The 25,105-nt window shown below is 49.4% G+C and overlaps 1 protein-coding gene across 13 annotated transcripts in view; it reads right to left on the bottom strand.

Annotated features, from left to right (window-relative positions):
• The window catches only part of LOC105480202 (xylulokinase), a 99,462-nt gene that overhangs the window by 53,419 nt on the left and 20,938 nt on the right, over nt 1-25,105 (bottom strand). For all 13 annotated transcript variants that reach the window (XR_011619969.1, XR_011619970.1, XR_011619961.1 and 10 more), the window contains 13 exons: nt 22,959-23,028; nt 20,352-20,432; nt 18,094-18,180; nt 17,643-17,771; nt 16,534-16,599; nt 15,150-15,222; nt 13,235-13,353; nt 10,387-10,468; nt 8,701-8,741; nt 7,957-8,072; nt 6,989-7,104; nt 6,229-6,302; nt 3,844-3,940 (listed from right to left, as the gene is read on the bottom strand). Coding sequence is in view for 2 of the 13 variants with exons in the window: in XM_011738767.2 (XP_011737069.1) it covers nt 3,844-3,940; nt 6,229-6,302; nt 6,989-7,104; nt 7,957-8,072; nt 8,701-8,741; nt 10,387-10,468; nt 13,235-13,353; nt 15,150-15,222; nt 16,534-16,599; nt 17,643-17,771; nt 18,094-18,180; nt 20,352-20,432; nt 22,959-23,028 (1,151 nt within the window). In the remaining 11 variants the exon portion in view is untranslated. The remainder of the gene's footprint in view (nt 1-3,843; nt 3,941-6,228; nt 6,303-6,988; nt 7,105-7,956; nt 8,073-8,700; nt 8,742-10,386; nt 10,469-13,234; nt 13,354-15,149; nt 15,223-16,533; nt 16,600-17,642; nt 17,772-18,093; nt 18,181-20,351; nt 20,433-22,958; nt 23,029-25,105) is intronic.

Below are 25,105 nucleotides of genomic sequence, written 5' to 3'. Positions count from 1 at the left end.
ACCCTTTGCATATAAGGTACAAAGGAACAAAACTATGGCTGTATGGAAATAAGCTCATAAAGGAGACTGGGAGAAAATGTCCCTAAATGGTACCAGTGGTTGGAGAGAGGGGATGGGATTATGAGTCATTTTCCTTCATTTTTTTGAGACATGGTCTCGCTCTGTCACCCAGGCTAGAGTGCAGTGACACAATCACAGCTCATTGCAGCCTTGACTTCCCAGGCTCCAGCGACCCCCCCGGCCTCCTGCCACCCCCTGCCACCCCACCCCCAGTAGCTGGGACCACAAGCACATGCCACTACGCCGGGATATTTATAATTACTATTATTTGTAAAGATAGTGTCTCTCTGTTGCTGATCTCAAACTCCTGGGCTCAAGTGATCCTCCCACCTCCACCTCCCAAAGTGCTGGGATTACAGGTGTGAGCACTAGGCCCATTTTCTTTTCTTTATTTCTCAAACTTGCTACAAGGTTTGACTGTTTTTACTATCAACCTAAACAACATGAAACGCACTGAAATACAAGCTGAAAACTATGGCTTATTAGCCCTGCCCAGATGGTGTCTATCATGCCTGATGGTGTCTATAAATATCAAGAGGGCAATTGTTCCTTAAAAAAAGCAGGTTCAGCCAGTGGTTGAGAATCCAGCATCTGGAGCCAGAATGGCTTGGTTGAGATCCCAGCTCTGCCAGTCCTGACCAAGTTATTTAACCACTGCAAGATTTGGTTTCCTTGGTTGTGAAGTGGGAATCATATCAGTACCTACTTCAGAGGTACTGTTGTTAATAAAGATTAATTGCTGGCCAGGTGCTGTGTTTCACGCCTGTAATCCCAGCACTTTGGGAGGTCAAGGTGGGCGGATCACAAGGTCAGGAGATGGAGACCATCCTGGCTAACACAGCGAAACCCCGTCTCTACTAAAAAATACAAAAAATTAGCCGGTTGTGGTGGCGGGCCCCTGTAGTCCCAGCTACTCGGGAGGCTGAGGCAGGAGAATGGCGTGAACCTGGGAGATGGAGCTTGCAGCGAGCAGATATCGCACCACTGCACTCCAGCCTGGGTGACAGAGCAAGACTCCATCTCAAAAAGAAAAAAAAAAACAGATTAATTGCTAAGGAACTGGGCCAGGCACAAACTCAGTGCCCAACAAATGCTGGCAGATGTTAGTATCACAATAATCATTTTTATTCAAAGTGCCTCTTTATTCCCCTTAGACACTATTAAAACCAAATGAGATGATGACTGGGCAAGAATGAAAACTAGAGCTGGCCAGTCCACATGGCGGCCTGGAGAATGAGTCCTCGCGTGTGTGCAACCTCTGTTGGTTCCAAGTATGTCTATTTCAGTGATCACTCAGCAGAGTGGCAAGACAGGTCTGATTCTGCATTTAAGCTTGCTAAGAGGATAAGTAACTCTATGCTGTTTTGCACAAGAAATGCTTTAGAGGCTGGGAATAATGCCACAATCCCATCAGCTCCTCCTAAGCCCATGGGGGCCTTCTACCCTAACTGCTTCTCCCTGTATGCTGGGCTGTTCCCTTCCCTGGGCTCCCCTTCTGAGAGCCAGAGGACCCCTGCCAGGCACTCCACCAACTCCAGCACCATCCCTGCCCTGCTCACCCAGTCTCATTTTCAGGGAACTTGGAAGTCTTTGCAGACCTTTGGGAAATGTCTTTTTACACTTAGGGTGGTGGGATGAGGGCATTCGGAATGCTCATGGTGGTAATTTTACATATTTTAAAATATTGTATTGACCTAGAACACACATCCTGAAAAATGCACACATCATAAGCCTATAATCTTCATAAATTTTTACAAACTAAACACACCCATGGAACATGAAACAGAACATCACTAGCACCCCACAGGCCCCTTCTGAAGGGCAACTACTAATTATCCCAACTTCCAACAACAGTAAATAGTTTCGTCTGCTTTTTAAATTTTTTTTTTGAGACAGGGTCTCATGGCTCATTGCAGCCTCAACCTCCTAGGCTTAAGTGATCCTCCCACCTCAGTCTCCTGAGTAGCCAGGACTACAGGCATGGCCCACCACGCCTGGCTAATTTTTGTATTTTTTTGTACAGATGGGGTTTCACCATGTTGCCCAGTCTGGCCTCGAACTCCTGGACTCAAGCGATCTACCTGCCTCAGCCTCCCAAAATGCTGGGATTACAGGTGTGAGCCACTGTGGCTGGCCTGTAGTTTCATCTGCTTTTGAACTTGATGTACAGAGAACCCTGCCATATGTATGTCCGTGTTTGGCTTCTTTTGCTCAGTGTTACATTTGGTGAGATTCACCCATTTCATTGTGTATCACTGAGGCTGGTTCGTTTTCATTTGTGTGTAGTATCCTGTTGTACAAATGCACCACAATGCATTTTTCCTGTCTACCATTAATGGGCACTGGGCCACTTCCACTGTGGGGCTATTCAGCATAGTGCTGCAATGAATGTTCTCCTGTACATCTTTAGTAAACACATGCACAAATTCCTGTTGTGCCTTCACTTAGAAGTGAGATTGCTGGCTAGACGTGTATTCAGCTTTAGTAGATGCTGTCTAACAGGCTTTCCAGGAGGTTTCCCTAGTGGGTATTTTTATAGTATCATTTTACTCTGTCAATTCAAAGGTATAAAATATACATTACATAGAACTCGGATTGTCCATAAAGTGTCATAGGAAGGCCCTCAAGCAAAGCAGCTTCACTATCTTCTCTAGTGACAACAGCTATAGCCCAGAGGGACAAATACATCTTAGAAACCTGGACTTTATAGGTGGCCAGTCCAACCTCCTTACAGACCCCTAGACCATTTCAACAACTTCTGTAAAGGGAACTCACTGACCCCCTAAGCTGATTATTCTACAGCTCAAGTTCTCAGAAATCCCTTCCTCCTCCTTTTGCCTCCCCCAGCCCCGGGTCTGCCCTCTCCATGCCAGTTGCCATGGTTTGAGTATGTGTCCCCTCCAAAACTCATGTTGAAGCTTTACCCCCAACATCACATATTGAAAGATGGGGCCTTTAAGGAGATTGGGTTATGAGGGCTTTATGAGTGGATTAATCCATTCATGGGTTAACAGATTAACAGGTTAATGGATTAACGGGTTATCGTGGGAATGGGACTGGTGGCTCTCTGAGAAGAGGAAGGGAGACCTGAGCTAGCACACTCAGCTCCCTCACCATGTGATGCCCTCTACCTCCTCAGGACTCTGCAGAGAGCCCTACTAGCAAGCAGGCCCTCAGCAGATATGATCCCTCAACCTTGGACTTCTCAGCCTCCGTAATTGTAAGAAATAAATTCCTTTTCCTTATAAATTACCCAGGATCAGGTATTATGTTATAGGCAACAGAAAATGAACTGAGATATCAGTCTTCTGAGTTTTGACAGTGCTACTACATCCCCCTCTTCCCTGTCCAAGCTGAAAGACGCAGACTGTGTCCCACAGGCAACGGGACCTGGCTAGGCTAGAAGGACAAGATCCACTCATGTCCCCAGACCTTGCACTGCCTATGTCTTTGGAGTCCAGAGCTCAAAACAGCTCATCTGCAGCTTGGAGCTTAGGGTTACAGAAAGACCTTTCCCAGGTCCTACAGGTCCTGGTCAAAAGGTCAGGCTATTGTGGACACAGCTGAGAAGCAGGAACAGCCTACCTGCTATTCTATGCCTGCCTACAAGTGCCAACTGACACACTTTCTCACCCCATCCCCAAGGTCAGGCTCCACCTTCCTCCTGCACAAGGCCCCTGAAAGAAAACTTTAGTAGACATTGACCCACTAGCCTTGGCCCCCCGGGTGCGAGCTGGCCCTGAGCCCCCACCCTGGGACACATGCTGCCAGTGGCTCACTTACTGACTCGATAGCCCAAGCCTTCTGCGTGAATCCTCTTGGCCATGAATTGTCCTTCAATCAGTGCTCGAACCTCCACATCCCCAGGGAATGCTGCGACCTGTCTCCAGGAAAAGGTGGGCACAGAGTAAGGAACTCTCGTTGTCCATTCGTGTGTGTGTGTGTGTGTTTGTGTTTGTCTGCGTGTGTGTCTGTGTGTGCGAGTGTGCGTGTCTGTGTGTGATCTTTTTAAACAATAGCCCAGATTTGAAACTCATAGCTGGGCTCTTTAACCACTGTCTTTGCCTGTCACACACACTCACACAAACACACTACTGAAGCACACAAGCCCACAGCCTCACATGCATGTCACTTTGAAGAGTCAGAGACATTACAGAATTTAGTCTCAGGCAGCTGAGAGATCAAGTTCTGTCTACCATTCAGCTCTGCAATCTTTAATAAGTTACATTAGTCTTGCTATCATTCTTTTTCTTAACAAAATGGAGATAATAGTGGTGCCTGTTTTTTAGGGTTGTTGCAATGATCAGATTAGACAACAGAGCCTGGAAAATGCAGTACATACTAGATAAGTGACAGCCACGAGCTTACGCTGAGATCCCACCCCTGTGGCATGTCCTTCAAGCTAGCACTGATGGGAATCAACCCCAGGCTCACCCCTGCTTCTTTGGCACCTGAGACCAATGCTAGAACCTGCCGCCATCCCCCTCACGAACAGCTACACTCTAATCTTACCGACCTTCTTCTAGTTCCCAAGCTGCTCCCTCTGCCTGGAAGTCTATCCTACTCTTTCCATGGTGAGATCCTGAGTACTTTCAGGTCTCAACCTAAAGGCCACCTTCTCAGAGAGGCCCAGGCCCGATCACCCCACCCAGGGTAAGTCTCCAGCCCACCCACCAGCTGCTTTCCCTTGCAGCACTCTGTTCTTCTGCTTCCCAGCCTTAGCACCTGCTGCATTCATGTACGTGCTCATTCACTCGTCTACTGTCCCTCTCCCTCCTAGACAGCAGGCTCTAGAGAGCAAGGGCCACCGATGTCTTGTTCTCCTTTGTGTCCCGGGTGCCTGGCACCAATCATACATATCTGTTGGTTGAATGAATGAATGAAGAACACTACTTTCTCCTTGACAAATCTAGGATTGATATGCATGAAAGAACAGGCATAACTTCTCCCTCTAATAAAAGAAACCAAACTGATTCTCCATCAGAAGATTGAAATGAACTTCTTCCTTTATACAAAGCTTTCCGTTCATAATCCAACATGTAGTGCCATCATCTGCCATTGAACCCAATGCCAACTCGGACAGTTACAGTTTCCAGACAGAGTGTCTTACATAAACCCCCCATTTACTGGGGTCAGAAACGTCTCTCAGGTACAACCCAAAATGTGGTGATGACTCTCCAGTGACTATCTAACAGCAATGTCAATTTCGAGCAGCAAGAACCAACTAAATCCTTCCTGGGAAAGGTTACATTGTGGAGGAGAAAGAAAACAGCAGCTTCAGAGCCAGAGAGGACTGGATTTGAGCCCCCTCCACCACCTATGACCTGTGACTCTGGCCAGATTATTCAGCCTTGAGCCTCTGAGTCTCAACCTCTCCATCTGGAAACAGGAACAATAGTGCCTATTGCTTTGAAAAGTAAATGATAGCCAGGCATGGTGGTTCATACCTATAATCCCAGCATTTTGGGAGGGGGCGTATCACTTGCGGTCAGGAGTTCAAGACCAGTCTGGCCAACATGGAGAAACCCCTCTCTACTAAAAATACAAAAATTAGCTGGGTGTGGTGGCTTGGGTCTGTAATCCCAGCTACTCAGGAGGCTGAGGCAGGAAGATCGTTTGAACCCAGAAGGCGGGGGTTGCAGTGAGCCAAGATCGTCTCACTGCACTCGAGCCTGGGCAACAGAGTGAGACTCCATCTCAAAAAAATAAAAAAAATTAAAAAAAAAAAGAAAAGTAAGTGAGGAAGATATAGAAAACCATGAGCACAATGCCTGGCACCAAATGGGCTCAATAAATGTTAGAACCTCCCGGGCTCAGTGGCTCTTTCAACCACGAGGAAATTAATGATCTCAAGATCCATGTGTTCTTGATGGGTACGGGATAAAACTCGCCAAGGAAATAAGCTCTGTGATACTCAATGATAGTGTTAGCATTTGCTAAATTGGAAGAGAACTCTCAGGTTTTCTGCATTCCTCCCTGAGGGAAAGGACCGTGTCCTGCAGATTCCCCAGGATCTAGACTACACGCTGGCACACCACAAGTGTGTATGATATCAACGGATGAGTGAATGAATGAAGTCCCTAAAAGTCACACAATTTCATAGGCAATTGTTACATTTTACACTCACAAACGGAGCCAGTGTAACTCCAATACCAACAGCACACGTACCTTGTGGTTTTCTGCGTTAAACCTATGACATCCAATAATTTCAGGGGTGATCTCCATTACATCAAAATAAAAACCTGACATAAAACCAGGAAGACATCAGCTGTCATTAGTCAAAAAATAAAAGATCGGCCTCTCAACAGACGTAGAACAGGGCAAAATGACCCCATATCCCCGGGTCCCCTGGCTCTCTTTCATCCCCCAGATGAGACCTGCGAATATTCTCAGTTCTTCTCTCCAACAGGATAGAAGGGAACCAGGGAGCCCTGAGCTAGCTTTTCTCAGAGACAACTCTTCCACTCTCACTTGGCAGCCTTGAACAGGAAGCAGCTGCCCAGTCAATCCTAAAATACCAACACACGTTTGACCAAGGGAGGCACAGCCCCTCCCCGCTCAGGCCTTCCGAGACACTGGGCACTTTTCCTTGTGCCTGGGGCAGAGGGCTGTGAATGGGGATACACCAGGGCAGAGGTTGCCCTGTCTGATGCTGTCACCAGGGGCTTGGTGGGGACAGAAGATGTAGCTATGGCCTGATCTTCTGCTCAGAGCAGAAGCCAAGGACAGCCTTACAGGCCCACCCTCGCTCAGAACACAGGGTTCCACACCAGCTTATAGGATCTGTGGAATAGAAGTGCAGACAGACAGCGCTCCCCTGGACTTCTCCACGGCCCTCCTCTCCCCCAGCTCATGGGGCCCCAGGCCCTGCCCCTCCAGCCGGCAGCTGCTGACCCTTCACAGGCTTGGGCATCACCAACTGGCCTACCCAGGTTTCCACCGTTGCCCATCTCTGTGGACTGCAGTGCCTTAGAGAACTTGCTCCAGGAACGGGACGCGGACTTGTCGCGGATCTTCTCTCTCATGAGGGAGCCATTTTTAAAGCTGCAGAAGAGGGTATAGCTCTGAGGAAGGAGCCAGTGCTTGCTCACTGGACCCATGAGTTTCAGTAAAGAGACCCAGGCAGAGGGACTGCAGGTCAGGCTGGACCACAAGCCCTAGTCAGTGCACAGCAGGCTCTGAAACTTAGGTATCAGAGGCGCTTCCTCAGATTCCAGGCCCCTGAACGTCCCTGGGAGGCACCGGAAATGCCCTTATCTTAGGCTGTTTACACAGGAGGCTGACACAGAGGAGCCCCAGGTAGAGACAGGGAGCTCCGGTTTCTGCACATTCTACCATGGGCACAATGAGGCAGGGTGGGCTAGATTAACTAGCCACATTCTCCAGTGCTTCTCAGGGCTTAGGAGCTCAGAAACCATTTCCCTCAGGAGCTCTGGACGGGTCTCCAAAGGCCTGTGGTCAGAGCACAGAGCATGTCCCTTCCATGAGAGCTGTTGGGAAGCAGGATGTCCTTTCCGCTATGAGGGTCCACCACATGCCGGACAGGTCACAGCAACAATGTGCGGTAAATGCTCTTGCCCTCCCCATCTCATGAGGAAAGTGTGGCTCAGACATGCCACACTACAGAGTTTGCCCAAGGTCACACAGGATATAGGTGGTGAGGATAGGATTTGAACCCGGGCTTGAGGGACTCAGGGTCTTGGGTTATTCCCCACCCAGCTCTGCTGTCAGCAAGAGTCGGTGAGTCCTTGGGGGTCTCAGCTGCCCAGCAGAGCCTGGGAAAGTAGAGGGAGTCATTCCAGAGCTTAGTGGAAGGACTTAGGGTCCTCAAGATGGTGCCAGATCTGCCCACACCTCCTCACCCAGGGAATGGTGCCAACCAACACCCATGCTCACCACAGGAGTGCCATGTAGTGCTGGGAGTCAACCGGGTTGCAGAAGATGTGGCCTTCCAGGGCAGGCCTGGGTTCTTGGAGCCAGAGAAACAGGGTGTCACTGGTGCCCAGGCTGACCTGGGGAGAGATGGGCAGAGGCGGGGCGCCTTGGGCTTTGCCCACACACACTGCCCTCTGCCAGCGATGCGCTGTACTCCACCCACCTTAACCCTGTCACTTTACTCACGCTGCAGACCTCAGATGCAAGGCCACTTTCTCAGAGCCACTTCTGACCCTCCCACACCAGATGAGCCAGGAGTTAGCTCCCCAGATGCAGATTTCATGGATCTTCTGTGCTGATTTCCCACAACTGCATCTAAATAATGGTTTGGGTGATGGCTGGTTCCCCACATAACTTTCCCACTAGAAGTAGGAAGGCCTGGGTTATGTCTTCCTTATTCATCTGGGCTGCTCACAGCCCTTTGGCCCCAGGTCTGACCCTCTGCCACTGCACGCACTAAGACTGGCCACTGTGAAGCAGGCAGAGGTCTTGCCCATCTAGCAAAGAACAATGACTTTCTGAGAAAGATGTGCACCCCTATCCCCTCCCTCCACTGTCTTCTAGAACTGGCAGACACTCTGATATACAGGGACCCAGATCCTGGTCCTTCAGGGTCTGGGTCCCAGCAGTATCTCTGCTACTTATCAGAGTGTGGGTGTGAGCGTGGAAACAGAAAGAGCCTATGGGTGTGGGAAGTCGCCTTACCGCAATGTCACCTTCCTCCAGTCTCATGCCTGCCAGCGACGCTGAGAATGGGAGGGGAGCTTCTGGTTAGCTGGTGGCCACGTGGGAACCACAAAGCAAACCACAGGGCTCTCCAGGCAGGCGCACAGCCCCCACTTCCAACCCCCACCCACACCCTAGGGTGGTGGCAGGAGCAGGGGGAGCTGAGCTCTCAGGAGGCCCTAAGAGAAGGTCATAGGGGTCGGGGGTGAAGTCTGTTAGCAGGGGCCTCTGATTTGAGCTGTGAAGTCTCTTCCCTGAAGGGGTCCAAACATCCCTCCACTGTCAGGCACTCCCAGGAGTGCAGAGAATCAAGGAGGCCAAGACAAGACACCAAGGATACACAGCAGAGAAAAGCACAGGCAGTAATGGAAAAGAAGGGGGTGAGGTTATGTTCACTGTCTGTGCCCTGCCTTAGACACAAGGCCCACAACAGCAGTCTTTTTTTTTTTTTTTTTTTTTTGAGATATAGAGGTGGGGTCTCACTCTGTCACCCAGGCTGGAGTGCAGTGGCATGATTATAGCTCACTGCAGCCTCAAACTCCGTGATCATGCAGTCCTCCCAACCTCAGCCTGCAAGTAGCTAAGACTACAGGTGCACACTACCACACCTGGCTCACAACAGCAATCTTTATCTGCCTTGATTGCTGAAGTGCCCCAGCGCTGAAGGAAGGCCTGGCACATAATAGGCACTCACTAAATGCTGAGTGAATGAACATGTGAGTAAAGGTGAAATGGGAGTGAGAAACAGGTGCACTCAAACACTGCCACTGAGGTTCAATCAGCAGCGTGTGTGTCAGAAGCCTTGGATCCAGGAATCCCACCTTTGAGAACTTATCCTGTAACAACAAAGAGATGAGACCGAATGTGCATCTCAACGTCATTTGCACTGCCAAACACTGAAGCAACACCACCGTCCATCCATAAGGGACTGGTGAAATAAATGCTGGGACAATTGAGCTCTAGACAACTGTTAAAATGAGAAAGATACTGCCCAGGTTGATTAAAATAAACAATGCTTATTTATGAGCACAGAAAGAAGACTGAAAGGACAGAAAGTAACCTTTCTAATTAGGGTTAAAAATTAACCTTTCTAGTTAGAATTAAATGTAACCCTAATCTGATGGATCGTTAGAAAAAGACTTTTCCTGGGGTGGGGCTGAGGGGTAGTAGTTAGGGTGTTGTTTAGTGCAGCCCACCTGGCCTTCCTTCAGAGATCCGAGGGCCCCTCCAGGGGTGGCTTCAGGACTACCCAGAGGAGAAGAGGAGGAAGAGAAGAGGCTAGGGAAGGAGATGAGGTGTCTGGACGAGAAACAAGTCATTGCTGCAGATCGGATGACAGGGCAGAGACTTAAAACCATGTCCTAGAGGAAGGGTTGGAGGAATTGAGCTATTCATCTTGGAACAGAAAAGACAGGTTAGGGATGGGGTGGGCAAGACTGCCTTCCTTAATCATTGAGCAGTTTTCATCCAGAGAGAGCAGACTGACCAGCTCCTGAGGGCAGAGTTGGAGCTGAGATGGGGCAGGTACAAGGAGTCAGATCGCAGGGTGGGGGTGGTGGGGAATGACCACAGAAGGCTTCACCAAGAGGCTGGACTGGAATTCTCAAAAGTCCAGCATGGACCCAGTCAGGCTCATCAGACAGAGAAACTCCCCGAGATACTCACCTGGGTTGTCCCCAGTGAAGGCCACCACTTTGCATCCTGGAGGAAATCCGTAGCGCTGGATGTAATAGGAAGAAATGGCTCCCTGAGGGACGGGGATAAAGCAAAGGTGCTCTGTTGAGGTAAATCCCACCTGCCCAGCACAGCCACCCACCCTTCAGGCCACGAAAATGCTACAGGCTCCAGGTCACTGGAGCTGAAGGAATGTTTTGCAGAGCCTGGAGTCACACCACTCCCTGTCACAAACTGGGCGTGTCCCTCCTGTTCACAAATCGCCAGAGAAGTCCAGTGCAGGTTTGGAACCACGAGCATGAGGTCATCTCAAAAACTGCTGATCTTGAGATTTCAGGTAGAGAAAACAAACCAACCCCTAACTAGTGCTTGCTTTAGAAGCTCCAAATTCTTGATATAGCATAAAAAAAAAAAAAAAGGTAACAGGACGCCAGTAAGCAAACTCATGGGAGCAGATAATGCCTCGCATACTCGCTCTATCACCCTAGCGACTGGATAAACAATAATTGGACGTGAAAGTGCAGAGAACAACGTTCTAAGGAAAGTAATCCAAAAAAGACATATGCAGGGAGGGCTATCTGAGCACTACCTGCAAAAAGAAGGATGATGAAAAACATGGGTCCTGCTTGGTTCGCCCACACATGACACCTATGTGACAAATGAAAATGCCTTTTCAGAGTCAGTTCTTTCCCGATCCTCAAGCTGCTTGTCCGCACAGGCTCCTTCTTGGAGGCAAGTGTTCTCGCATAAGGCAAACAAAGCCTGCTCTGAATTTCACAACCAACTAAAAGCCACGTGTGGATTATCAGTCCCAATGGCTTGGCTGTTTTCTATCTGCCCTTTCTCTGCCTTTCTGACCGGCGTCAGTCTGTCTGGGTTCTGCACTGTCGGCTTCCACAGGGCCACATGGCTCTTCCTTCAGCTCCGTGCGCTGGCCTCATGGCATACTTTAGATGCTGATGGTTTGGCTTTGATGTTCTGCCTCATGGTGGCAGAGGCTGTTTTCAGCATGTCAGTGTGAATCAAACAGGTGTGTGCAGTGGTTCACACCTGTGATCCCAGCACTTTGGGAGACTGAGGCAGGAAAATTGCCCAATCTGAGCAACATAGTGAGACTCTGTCACTACCAAAATAAAAAAAAAGGGCCGGGTGCGGTGGCTCAAGCCTGTAATCCCAGCACTTTGGGAGGCCGAGACGGGCGGATCACGAGGTCAGGAGATCGAGACCATCCTGGCGAACACGGTGAAACCCCATCTCTACTAAAAAAATACAAAAAAAAACTAGCCGGGCGAGGTGGCGGGCGCCTGTAGTCCCAGCTACACAGGAGGCTGAGGCAGGAGAATGGCGTAAACCCGGGAGGCGGAGCTTGCAGTGAACTGAGATCCGGCCACTGCGCTCCAGCCCCGGCGACAGAGCGAGACTCCGTTTCAAAAAAAAAAAAAAAAAAAAAAAATTAGCTGTGCATGGTGGTGCACGCCTGTGGTCCCAGCTACTCAGGAAGCTGAGGCAGGGGGATCACTTGAGCCCAGGAGTTCGTGGCTGCAGTGAGCTATGATCATGCCACTGCACTCCAACTTGGGTGACAAGGTGAAACTCTGTCTCTGAAAAGAAAACAAAAGTGCTTCTGTGGCTGAGACTCCCAATGAGAAGTCCTCACAGCAGCCCCTCCTCCACATGGCCCAAGACTCCCAGTTACACGACTCCCTCCAGGCCTCAGAGTGCCCTTCTCCCTTGTTCACACCAACATTCTCTCCCACCCAGAGTTCCTTCTGGTTGTTCTGGCTCTGTGGTAAGCATTTCCCACCAAAGGGCCCCAGGGGCAGGACCCAGATCTCTCTCTCTCTACTCCATTGTGCCCACAGGACAATGGAGAACAGGGCTGGCCAACTAGGACACACCAGCGCATTCACAGCTGGTGTCCACTGCAAATGGGTGGCGCCGCCGTGATGGGTAAATGTTTTTCCCATTACCCGTGGGACCAGGCACTATTTTAAGTGCTTTAAACATATTAACTCATCTAATTTGCACAACAGCCCTGTAAGATGAACAGCATCATTCCCCTTGTTCCAGATGAGGAAACTGAGACAAAGTCACAAAGCTGCTAGAACCAGGATTCAGTCCCAGGCTGTCCAGTGCCAGGGCCTGTGCTGTGCCAGCCCCGCTGGTATTTCTTTCTGTTTTCCCCAAGGCTGCCTCCTTCAAGCTTCATCAGCAGTCCCTAGAATTTCAGCACTCTGTCCATTTTTTCTTTAGCTATGCAATCATCTGCCATTTTTATCCCTATGCTAATAAATTTCTAGTGGAATTTCCCAAAGTCCTGCCGACCATAAGGCATGTAGCTGAGCACCTACTATGTGCAAGGCACTGATCCAGACACTGACTTACATCTTACGCTAAACCAAAGACCCTGCATGTGTATGCCTGTGGGTGAATGAACAAGGGAGTGTGCAGCGTGTGTGTGTGTGTCTGTGTGTGTGTCTGTGTGTGTGTCTGTGTGTGTGTGTCTGTGTGTGTGTGCGTGTGTGTCTGTGTATGTGTGTCTGTGTGTGTCTGTGTGTGTGTCTGTGTGTGTGTGTGTCTGTGTGTGTGTGTGTCTGTGTGTGTCTGTGTGTGTGTGTCTGTGTGTGTGTCTGTGTGTGTGTGTGTGTGTCTGTGTGTGTCTGTGTGTGTGTGCGTCTGTGTGTGTCTGTGTCTGTGTGTGTGTGTGTCTGTGTGTGTGTCTGTGTGTGTGTGTCTGTGTGTGTCTGTGTGTGTGTCTGTGTGTGTGTGTGTGCGCTACAGTGCTTCCCTGGTAGCTGCCAGCTCTTAAATGAGCCACATCGCCAGAAAGGAGACCTACCACAACTGAGCATGATGGTACTGGTGGGCCAAGCTTCTCCTCTAAATGAGGTGCACAGGCACCAAGGCAAGTCTGGGACCAGACTTTATCCTGTATCTGCAACAAATTCATTCCAGAACCTGAGGAAGGAAGGAAACAACAGACACATCTTGAAAACGGACCTTTTGTGAAAATGCACAAATCTGGCAAACAGCAGATAATTCTCTTGACGCAACTTGTACTGGAGCTCTTTCTTCATGGAAGGTAGGCATGCTTGTGTTGTTCTGGAACCAGAGAACCAGAGGCCCTAGGGGCCCTTGGAAACACCTGGCACCACACCTCCTCCAAATATTCCTCATCAATTCAAACACTACAGTTAGCTTGGAAATCTGCTGCTCAGAGACCTCCCAGGGGGCCTGGAACTAGCAGCAACACACTGACCAGTAACCACTCTCTATGTCCCTTAGGTTTCCAGGTCAGCCCCCAGGGATTTCTCAATCTCATCTGACCTTTCAAGGAAAGGTCTCAGAGTCCTCTAAACTTCCTCCTGGTCACTGAGATCAACCTATTAGCTCCTTCCTAAAACATCCTCCTCCCAAGGCTTCCCTGAGGATGGGAAAGGACAGGGAACCCAGAGCATGGGTGGAGAGACCTCCTCCTCTACTGGGCCAGTGTGGAGGCAGACAGAGGTGGGCTGGGATGCTGATGGTGTCACCTGCCCAGGTGAAATTAGGAGGTGCCATCTCAGGTGAGTGAAGGGGAGCAGAGTGGAGGGCCCAGCTGCGGCTAAGGAACATAAACCTCCGGAATGCCCCCCGCCGCAGCTGCTGCGGTTATCAGCCCTGTGGCAGGAGTGCAGAACACGGGTAGACATGCAGGCTACTCCAAGTTGACTGTTCTGCCTGTCTGAGTTCTACGGAGCTAGCTGTAGGGAACCCTGTTGCCGCCTTCAGATTGTGAGGGAAGCTTAACAGCACTCCTTAGTCACTCTCTCTCCTGAAACCAGAATAAAGCCTGGCACACAACAGCCCTCAAAACCTTCCCATGAACTCCCACGAGGCTCAGAGCATCCCAGGCTCCATTCTGAAGCCACGTCGATGGCTCTGGGCTCCTGCCCTGCATTCTCCACCCCCATTCTGTCCACACGCTTCTCACTCTTAGACTCATCCAAGAGTTCCTGCAGCAACCTCCTCCCAGCTTTCCCCCCTCACTGGCATCATCCGCAGTTTATTTTTTTAGCGTTTTGATTCCAGAAGCTCATAAATCTCATGAGTTCACCAAATGTGAAACAAAAACTTTAATAGCTCCTTGCAGGAGCCAGGCTCCATGATTGCCCCTGCTGATCCCAACCTCCTGGTCTTCACCCCTTGTGAGGTTCCCCCCAACATTATACTGGGTCAGCTGTACTTAGTGTGTGACCAGTAAGATGAGACAAAAGTGATGGCACATCACTTAAAGATTAGGGTATAAAAGACTGCTCAGCTTCTGCTTGGCCTCTGTCTCCTCCCTCCCTCTCTGCAATGTCACTAATGGCCCCATAAAGAGGTCCACATGTGAGGAACTGCGGCCTCTTGCCTGTAGTCCTGTGCATGATGCTGGAAACGGATCCTCTAGCCCCTGAAGATGACTTCAGCCCCGGCTGCCAGCCTGACTGCCACCTTGTGGGAGATCCTAAGCCAGTACCTCCCAGCTAAGCTGCCCCCACATTCCTGACTCTCAGACACTAGGTGAGAAAATAAACATGGTGGTCTTCAGCTGCTAAGTGTTGGGGCCATTTGTTAAGTGGCAAAAGATAATGAATACACTTCCTTCCTGGCAATAGATGACCGGGCTACAAGATTGGCACCCACTCAGGGTAGATGGGGCTCCCATTGCCTGCACACCCACATGCCACATGCAGGCTGCCCAGGCACCCACCCCATACCCTGAGGCTCACCATCGCTGTAGTCAATAGGGGAGTAAGAGCCAAGGAACAGAGAAGCAGCAAAGCTACTGACCAAAGAAATTCTCTGTAAAGGAAAGAAACAGTGAGAGGTGCCTTACTTCCACACACCCTGCGCTACTGAATGCTTCTGACACACACATAGCATGAAAAAAAATTGGAGAGGGAAGTGGAAACTTTGAGCAAAATGCCCAAATAATGGTGGAGACTGTGCATCTCAGATAGGAGCTGCTGGAATACCATGAGCGGACTCCTCGGGAGAGCATTCATTCTCTACAGTTTCTGATGGGCCATAAAACTGCCAAGGTCAAAAGAGACAAAAGCCAAAAGCCCTATGAGAAAGGGCTTAGGGAAGCTGCCTTTCCATCCAGAATCCACATGCTGGGGAACGTGTGCCCGGATTTCCTTCCTCTATTTCCTTGGCATTTACTTCTGCTCACAAGGGAAGTGGATGTGTGGCCTCAGAACTAACCAGGACACTCTCAGGGCTTCAGGAAAGCTGACTCCTCAGAAGCCACAGACCCTGAGCAGTAGCCAGAGAAATAAATGATGGATTTTCAATGCCACCCTGAGGGTCTGTACTTCCGCATGAGAATCGTGGGCCTTTGGAACTGTGGAGAGAATGTTATCACCCCCTGTCCTCGGTCAGGCCAACTTCGTTCCACACACAGAATTTAGGGAGGGTTTTCACCACTCCACCCAAAGCCTACATTAGTGGCTAATGCCGCAGAGTAATCTGGAACCTCGAATCATTAAATAATACACCACATGTTAATTTCTAAGATTAAAAAGGCGCTTTGGTTTAACGTGAGCTGATCGTTTCCTTATCACAAGATGAAAATCACTAGCCAGGGTGTGGGGCTGTTTCTCAGGCAGCAACAAGCGCTGGCTTCAGCAGCTGTGGAGCCAGGAATGAACCTGGGTTCCTGTGACAGAGGCTCTGGCTGAAGGGCCACAGCTGGGGACACAAAGGCCTAGTCCTGCACATTTCCAAAGAAAACACTGACTCCGCGCCAGCCATGTGCCTGGTAGTCCTCCTGTGTTAACCACATAGGAAAGTGAGCAGACACAGCCTGCTCAGACACCCAGATCTTCTACTCAGGTGGTCTCGGGAACATGTCAGTCCCCAGTGCTCCCACCTGGACCTTCACCCTCACCCTTCTGGTCAGGAGAACCCCTGACTTCTCTTTCCCACATTCCATTCTTCCCCTCCTCTTTGAAAATGTCCTGACAATGAGAAAAAAGCACATCGAATATATCATTGGTTAATGTCTGCTTATCAATGTTTTCAGTCACTGCACATGAGATGTATCTATTCTAATGGATTATGAGAAGAATTCAACTGTGACTTTCAATCAAACAGGAACATTTAACCAACCTCCGTGTGTGAGTAGACCTCGGGGTTCTGCTGGTAAATTTTTGCAATTTGGTTTCCTGTAAAACGCTGGAAAAGAAATATAAATTCTTAGGAACCCAAATCCTACACAGAATGAATAATCACCTCCATAAAGCGAGTTTACTGTAGCAAGCTCTGTATAGGAGTAGGTACCATGAAAGCTTTTAAAAGTAAGCCCCAACCGGCCATGGTGCTGTGTGCTTGTAATCCCAGCTACTCAAGAGGCCGAAGTGGGAGGAGCTCTGGAGCCCAGGAGTCCAGCCTGGGCAACACAGTGAGACCCCATCTCTAATAAATGAATATTTTTAAAATCAGCATTAAATCTGCTTGATATCTACTGAACAATGGGATTTTGGCCTTTAAATCCTTCAAATGTCCTTAGTAATCAAATATTCAGGCAGTAAACAATGGCTCTGCACCCACAGGATAGAGAAGTGAGTAACTTTTGGGCCTTCCTGGAGGGCCTCTCCCACATCAGGACCAGACAACACTGAGTGAATGACCCTTGCTCTTCACACAGCATGGTGACTGTTCTGACCAAGGCACCAGAGCGGGGATCGGGGTATTTTCCCCATCCACATATTGTTATTTCAGGTGGCCCAAGTAGGGTTGGCCCTATCCCCAAAACTTTTACTTGGGTCATAAGACCCAAGCTGGCCTAATCACAATCACCCCTGGGGACATCGCTGAACCAGTGGAACAGAGACATTCTTTTTTTTTTTTTTTAAACTTTGCCAGGCACTGCACTAAGTGCCTTACATGCACTGGCTTCTTTCAACTTCAAATCTACCCAAAACATAAGTCCTGTTGTAATCCCCAGGTTACAGACAATGAGAGGAGGAGCCCTCCTCACCCCCAAGCACAGCACCTCCGTGTCAGGAGCACAGCCATGTGCACACCCAGCCTGGCCTGGGAACACACAGGGTGGCAGGTGGCCTGGATCAGGACCCAGGGGCCAGAGTGCCTGTTCCTGGCTCTGCAGGGCCAACACCTCCACGACCTCATGTGATCCCCACAGAGGCAGGTCACCCACTATGCCTCCAGAGCCTGTAGCCAGACCACTGCCTGCACCCCCTCCATCCTCAGCCTACCTCGTAGGCACGGGACCCCGTGAGGCAGCTGAGAGCCTGAGCCCCGCCCACGGCAGCCTCCAGCTGGCGGCACTGGGCTGTGGTGCTGGAGTCCATCCACACCGGGCAGTCGCTGATGGAGAAACAGTCCTGGGAAGGAGGGCAAAGGCGCAGGCTTAAGCTCCATCCGCTGACTTGGAGAGCTGCCCCAGGGCTGGCAGTCACACTGCCCATCACGGCAGTCGTGACGCTTCTTCCCAAGTGACCTTGGTTGGAGACACATGGGATAGCCCTTTGTGCTGTAAGCTAGAACTGGCCCAATGGGGTCTCTCCCCAAAAGCCTGAGGTTGAAAGCTCTTCTGGTGAGGGTGCCTGAGCATAGCTGCAACACTGAGATGAGCAGGCTTCAGGACCCACAGGACGTGGGACTCTGCAGAAGTTTCTCACACTCACACAATGTAGTCACAGCTACCTGCAGCTGCTGGTGTAGCGGGAGGTCTGGTGATAGGCTTGTCAGTGCCTGCTGGGCTCCAGTCTTCCAGTATATACTTCCGTGTTGCTGTTGGGAAACCCAAGCACATGTTCACATGACCACACACTGGTGTCACAGCCTCCTGGAGACACAGAAAGACCCCAGACCACATGCCAAAGAACTGGGCTCCGCACCTGCCCCTGCCACTTAGTCACAGAGCTCATCACCCTCCTGAGACTTGGTTTCCATTTCAAGAAAATGGGGGGGAACTCTGCCCTGTCTACCCTACAACTTATAGAAAAGGTCCAAGAACTAATTATTGGTCTGGATTTTGATACCTTTTGTAAAACTGCATTTAAAGACATTGCTTGTAATATTACCTGAAATTCATTTATTTATTCACTCACCCCATTCATTAATTAATTCATTCATTCAACGAACATTTATTAAGCACATAGATCATGCCAGGCTTGGGACAGATCAATAGGATACTATCGTCCCTGTTCTTCAGGCTATTTGAGTTGAGTCAGGGAAAAGGACACAAGTGTACAATTACAAAACCCTATGGAGCTGCAGCGACAGGGCCGTGGGAACAGAGGCACCTGACCAGCTCGGGTACAGATGGGTGGAAGCAGTCGTGAGTATCAGCAAAGGGTCCTAGAGTGTGTTGCATGCAGAGAATCTGCAGGTGAGGGGCACCAGGCAGGTCCCGGGAAGGGTGGCATTCTAAGCAGTGGGCCTGAGGCTGGGTTGGGGGTAGGTGATGGGCTGAAGAGAAAGGAGACAGCCTGAGCACTGAGTGCCTGAAACCATGCTCAGGAGGCTGGGGTTTATCTTGGAGGTGGTGGGAACCCTGGATTACCAGGGGGAGTGGCGTGGACAGGGTTGAATGTATGAAGGGCTTGTGGGAGTCACGGGGAAGGTAGGCTGGAGGCAGGGAGGCTGCGGTAGAGACCTGGAGAAGAATGACAAGCAAGTAGTGCTGGAGAAGACATGGTAGAGTCAAGAGTCACAGATAAATCAGTGGGACATGAGGACCCTTGGATGTGGGGTGGGAAGGTGGAGGAGTCAGGGATGACAATTGAGTTGTGCCCTGGGTGGATGGGGAGAATTCCCTGAGAAAGAACCCAGAAAGGAGGAGGTAGGAATCAGTCTGGGACATGCTAAGTTTGAGGCATTTGTGGGATATTCAGTCATGGGGGTCAGGGAATATCTAGGAGGGAGATGGGTGTCCAGGCCTGGGATTCGGGAGACAGAAGTAGACAAGATCACCCAGGGAATCTCTGTTGTATTTAACAAGAACCAAAACAATAAATTCCTGTTAGGTCATGGAGGAAGAAGCATCTTCAGAAAAATTAGTTACATCCTAGTAAGGATTTGAAAATATGGCAATCTAGCATGGAGAAAAGTGATCCCAGCACAACCAAGGGACTGGATGAGATGGACTTGGGTCCTGACTCCCACTCCCAGCACGGTGTGATCTCGGGTAAGTGACATCACCTCTCTGTGCCTCATGGAAATATTAATGATCATAGCAGAAGCCCAAGCTTTAATAATGCTTACTGTGTATTAATAGGAGGCACTGTGCTATGTACTTACACTCACAATGACCCTATGACAGATGAGAATACGGGGGCACCAGAATGCCAGATGAGGCATCCCAGGTCACTGCTTGTGAATGGCAGAGCCAGGGATCAAACCCAGACAGGATGCCCTGCGTGTGTACCAAGCATTCCACAGCACCACCCTGTAGAATCGTAAGGATTAAGTTGGATGGTATCTGGAAAGGCCTCAGAGTTGTATCTGGCATGCACTAAGTGTTCAGTCAATGTACTTTGATATCATTATTAATACTCTTCCTTCTACTGAAACAACTATCATTATTAGGATCATTTTTGACTTTGCTTTTACTTTCAGGAAATAGAAAAGCAATTGTGGTGCCCCCAAGCAGTCATAATAAATTCATGTCAATTGCTTCCTCCATCCCCTTTAGAGGACCTCTACTCAGTTCTCTCACCAAGAGTCCTATTTTATATAACACTTACTCCTAAGAACTGTCTCAGATCCTTTTGCAATGAGACAAGTTATACAGCCTCCAAAGTAAAATAGTTGTAGGGATTTTTATTCACAGTGAAATTTGTGCAGTGCCTGTCAAGAATGAGCCGCTCCCCATCCAAGGGGAGCCATCTCTTCAACACCAGCACCACTGCCCAGGACAGTCACCCTCACATGGCAGACAGAGTCTGCTGCAAACGAACCTGGCCTGCCCCGGACAAGGCTAGGACTTGAGAGAAGTCAAAGCCTGAAGCCTTCATCTTCTCCAAGATGATATCCAGTGCCTGAGAAGAAAAACAGAACCCACCATGACCGTACAGAACCACTGAATCAGATACGCAAGCCTCAGAATTGAAACACAAGTGCCTGCCATTACAGCAGAGGACTCTGGGCAGATGATGAAAAAACTCATGACTTGGGATTTGTAAGCACTAGAGTACAGAAATTAAACAAGTAGGCATCAATCAAATAAAAACGTCAACTATCCTAAAAATATTTTAAATAAATGGAATCATAAACCACCAACGCTCAAATTTTACTCCCCCCCTCCCCGCCTTTTTTTCAAGACAGGGTCTTGCTCTGGTTCCCAGACTGAAATGGAGGGGTGCAATCTTAGCTCACTTCAGCCTCAACCTCTCAGGCCCAAATGATCCTTCCATCTCAGCCTCCCGAGTGGCTGGAACTACAGGTGCATGCCATCACCTCACACCAGTAATCCCAGCACTTTTGGAGGCCAAGGCAGGAGGATCACTTGAGCTCAAGAGTTCAAGACCAGTGTGGGCAACATCATGAGATCCCATCTCTACAAAAAAATGAAAAATTTAGCTGGGTGTGGTGGCATGAGCCTGTAATCCCAGCTACTCAGGAGGCTGAGGAGGGAGGATACTTGAGCCCAGGAGATTGAGGCTATAGTGAGCCATGATCACACCACTGCACTCCAGCCTGGGCAACACAGTGAGACCTTGTCTCAAAAACAAACAAAGTAAGGCAGCCAACTTTTGGCTTCTTTTATTTGCATTTTCAAGCCACTATATTAGTGATCTGACTTTACTGCAACAGGGAAGTGAAGAGCAAAGTAGAGAGCTCCCATAAGAGTGGAGCATCAGGCCCAGACTCCCTGTATCCAGGAGCCAGAGGCTGGAGGGAGTGGGTAGAGATGATGGCCGCCTGTTCCAGGCCCCTATTCCAGCCTCTACTGTCTGGTTGGACTCTCCTTTCTAGCGAAACCCAATGAGTGGGATGGATGGTGGTGCCCAGCAGAGCTTGCACCATCCTCCTAAGATTTCACAGCAGGAATTAGAGATTCTCTCTGACCTGTGTTTTCCTGAAGGCAGAGAAGACTCTCTCACTTTTGCCTGACTCCACCACCCCCAGCCTTTGCTGGGAGGGCTCCTTTCAGCCCTGGCTGTGGATGCCATCTCTATCTGTGCCCATCAAACCTCGGGCAGGGAGTGGGGCACAGCCGGAACAGGGGCTGGCAGAGCTAGGATCAAGTTTGGTCCTGGAGGCTGTGTCAGATGAGAAATCACCCTGGCCCCGCCCCCAAGCCTGGCTCTCACCCACTGCTCACCTCCCCAGGTGAAGGCCTTGGCCTATGAGATGCCCTCGCCATCATCACTGGGACCTCCTGACACTGACCATTGCCTCTAACCCCCGACCCTCCCACTCTGCCCCTTGGTCTGGCTCAGCTCCCTCTGAAGTACATTCTAGCCAGTTTGTCTGGATAAAACTTCATCCTTTACCCCAATTCTCCAGTGTATGAATCAGGGTTACACCAATAAAAAAGAAATCATACTAGTTATTTTTAACAAAAAGAATTTAATATAGGAAACTGGTTAGATAGGTATTGGAGGACAGAAAAAAGCTTTTGGAAGACACACACTTAATTGGCCTCCAGTTTCAGGGACTTGGGGACCCTGTAGCATATGATGAGGTAGCCCCTGGTGCTACCATGCCTCTCTGTGCTTTCCACATCCCTGCTCCTGTGGCCCCCTAGGTCACCAGATCCTGCTACAGGCATTCTCCTTTCCTGTTGATGCTCAGAGGCAGGCCTGGCTTGGGACTGATATGAGTCTGACTGGCCAGGCCATAACTTGCCATTCTGAATGCTTAGGGAGCTAAGGGATCTTGGAGGCTGAGCACTAAGACCCTAAGGGCTATGTTTGTGTTTCTTTTTTTCTTTTTCTTTTTTTTTTTTTGAGATGGAGTTTCACTCTTGTTATCCAGGCTGGAGTGCAATGGTGCAATCTTAGCTCACTGCAACCTCTACCTCCCAGGTTCAAGTGATTCTCCTGTCTCAGCCTCCTGAGTAGCAGGGATTACAGACATGTGCCACCATGCCCGGCTTAACTTTTGTATTTTTAGTAGAGATGGGGTTTCACCATGTTGGCCAAGCTGGTCTTGAACTCCTGACTTCAGGTGATCCACCTGCCTCAGTCTCCCAAAGTGCTGGGATTACAGGTGTGAGCCACCACGCCCAGCCTATGTTTGTATTTCATGGTACAAGGGAGGCCACAAGGCCTGACTGCAGATGTTTGGAAAAGATTTGCTCTGTGGTATTTTAAAGATGGTTAATGGCAGGACTTGCCATCTACTGTGGCTCCAGTACCTGGAAGCTCTGAGCCTGGGAGTGTTGACACCAGCTGAGGCTGGGCCTGGTCCCAGGAGCCATGATAACTCCACTTTCCCATGAGGACCTGGTCTCAACAGATGCTCTCATTGGCTGCCACCTTTGGACTTCCTAGCAAATCAACGAGTCTGCCAGTGAGACAGGCTGGGGACAGAAGGAGAACAGGAATCCCTACGCTTACCTGGACCCACATTAGCACTGGAGAAGTGACCGTCAGCCCATCCTTGTGCACATGAACACCGCCCTGAGTCCTGCAAGAACAACAGAGAATTAGGCCAGAGCCTCAGGGCAGGCAGACTGTTGCAAAGCAGGAGAAACCCTGTGATAGATGACTCTGGAAATGTTCAGATGAAGGAGAACCTTCCCCAACCCCAAGTGGGAACTGTTGATTGAACAGGCACAAGGGCTGCAAAGATGGAAAGAGAAGACAGGCAAATTGCCCAGAGTGGCCCAGAGGTGGCAATTCTCAGACAGCACCTTCTAAAGAAACCTTCTAGATAAGAAAGGCTCACCCTGGGGGAGTGCAGGGTTGGATTATAAAATCCCTTTCAAGCCCCATAGGTTTGGAGAGGTAGAAGAGGGGCAGCTACCCAGAGATGCTGCCTTGGAGGAAAGAGTGTCTCTACTATCACAACAGACCAGGAAGTCCTTGGACTACAGGCTTTGGAAGTTTGACTGGAACCCTCTCCCCACCCTCCTCACTCCTAGAAGATTCTAGTGCAAAGAGCTGAACTGATAAAATCCAACCCTTTTAACTATGTGTTTAAAAAGAAAAAACCAGGCTCAGAATCCACACCAAGACTCTATTAGATAACCATGTGATCTAGCCATATAATTCCTAAGTATCCAGCCAAGAGAAATGAAAGTTTAAGTCCATAGAAAGATTTGCACACAAATATTCATAGCAGACTTATTTGTAATAATTAACTGGAGTCAACCCAGTGTCCCTAAACAAGTGAACAGATAAATTGTGGTGCATATATGTGATACCATACTACAGAGCAAGAAAAAATATGAACTATTGATATGTACACAATTATAACTTATATAGGAATAGACTAGAAGGTGTAAATTAATCCATACAGAGTAAAGGAGATCAGTGGTTGTCTAAATCTAGTGGGTTCTGGGAACAGGCCCTAAGCCTGTCATAAAAAGGCCTTAAAGAAACTGGCCATAAATAGGATTTCTGCAGCAATGTGACATGCTCATGATGTCTATCACACTCATGCTGGAGGTTGCTGGTTTACCGAAATAAGAGCAAGGAACACCTGGCCCACCCAGGGCGGAAAACCGCTCAAGGCATTCCTAAACCACAAACGATGGCATGAGCGATCTGTGCCTTAAGGACATGTTCCTGCTGCAGATAATCAGCCAGAGCCTGTTTCTCTGCTCCTCACTAAGAATGCTTTGTTTCCCATAAGGAATGCTTTTAGCTAATCTATAATCTATAGAAACGATGTTTATCGCAAGCTTACTGTCAATAAATATGTGGGTAAAACTCTGTTTGTGGCTCTCAGCTCTCAAGGCTGTTAGCCGATTCCACACTGCACTTTATTTCTGGGTCTTTGTCTTCATTCCTCTAGTGCCGCTGGGTTGGGGTCTCCACGACCGAGCTGGTCTTGGTAGGTGGCACCCAACATGGGGCTCGAACCCAGGTCGAAGGGTCGCCGGAGCAATGGTTGGAGAACACGGAACTATGCTGGAGGACACCCAAGTACTCTTAAGCAATCCCCATGGTAAGTAAGAAGGGGAGCTCAGAAGCATCAGGGTAACAATGGGACAAGGGTCGAGCAGGCACAAGGCTTATTTGAGTCTGCTTCAGCAGCTCCTCAGAAAACAGGGAGTGAAGGTTAGCACTAGCCAACTTATGCAGCTTTTTAGTGTGGTAGAGAAATATTGTCCCTGGTTTCTGGACCAAGGGACTATGAATGTAGAGGTCTGGGAAAAGGCAGGCAGCACACTTAAAAAAGGCATATAAGGATGGTGCTGAGGATATTCCTATAACTGTCTGGTCAGTGTGGGCTCTGGTTCGTTCCACCTTGGAGCCTTTCCACACAGATGATGATGAGGAGGAATCAGAGGAAGAAGGAGAGTACAACGAAGTAACAGAAGAGATGACAAAGCAGGTTTGTTTGCCAGCTAAAGTGGCAAAGGAGGGAGAGGTTTGTCCCTACCCCTCTACACCCCCTCATTATTTTGAAGAAAAAGAGTGGCCTGACCCTCCGGATCTTTCTTTTCTGGAGGACACTGGGTGAAAAGTTGTTGTCCCAGTGACTGTCCAAGCAGCACCTTGAGCGACCGCTCTCAGGCAGGAATTCAGCAAGCTAG

This window comes from Macaca nemestrina, chromosome 2, assembly GCF_043159975.1.
Source record: "Macaca nemestrina isolate mMacNem1 chromosome 2, mMacNem.hap1, whole genome shotgun sequence".
Classification (NCBI taxonomy): Eukaryota; Metazoa; Chordata; class Mammalia; order Primates; family Cercopithecidae; genus Macaca; species Macaca nemestrina.
This window is presented reverse-complemented; position numbering and strand designations above follow the sequence as displayed.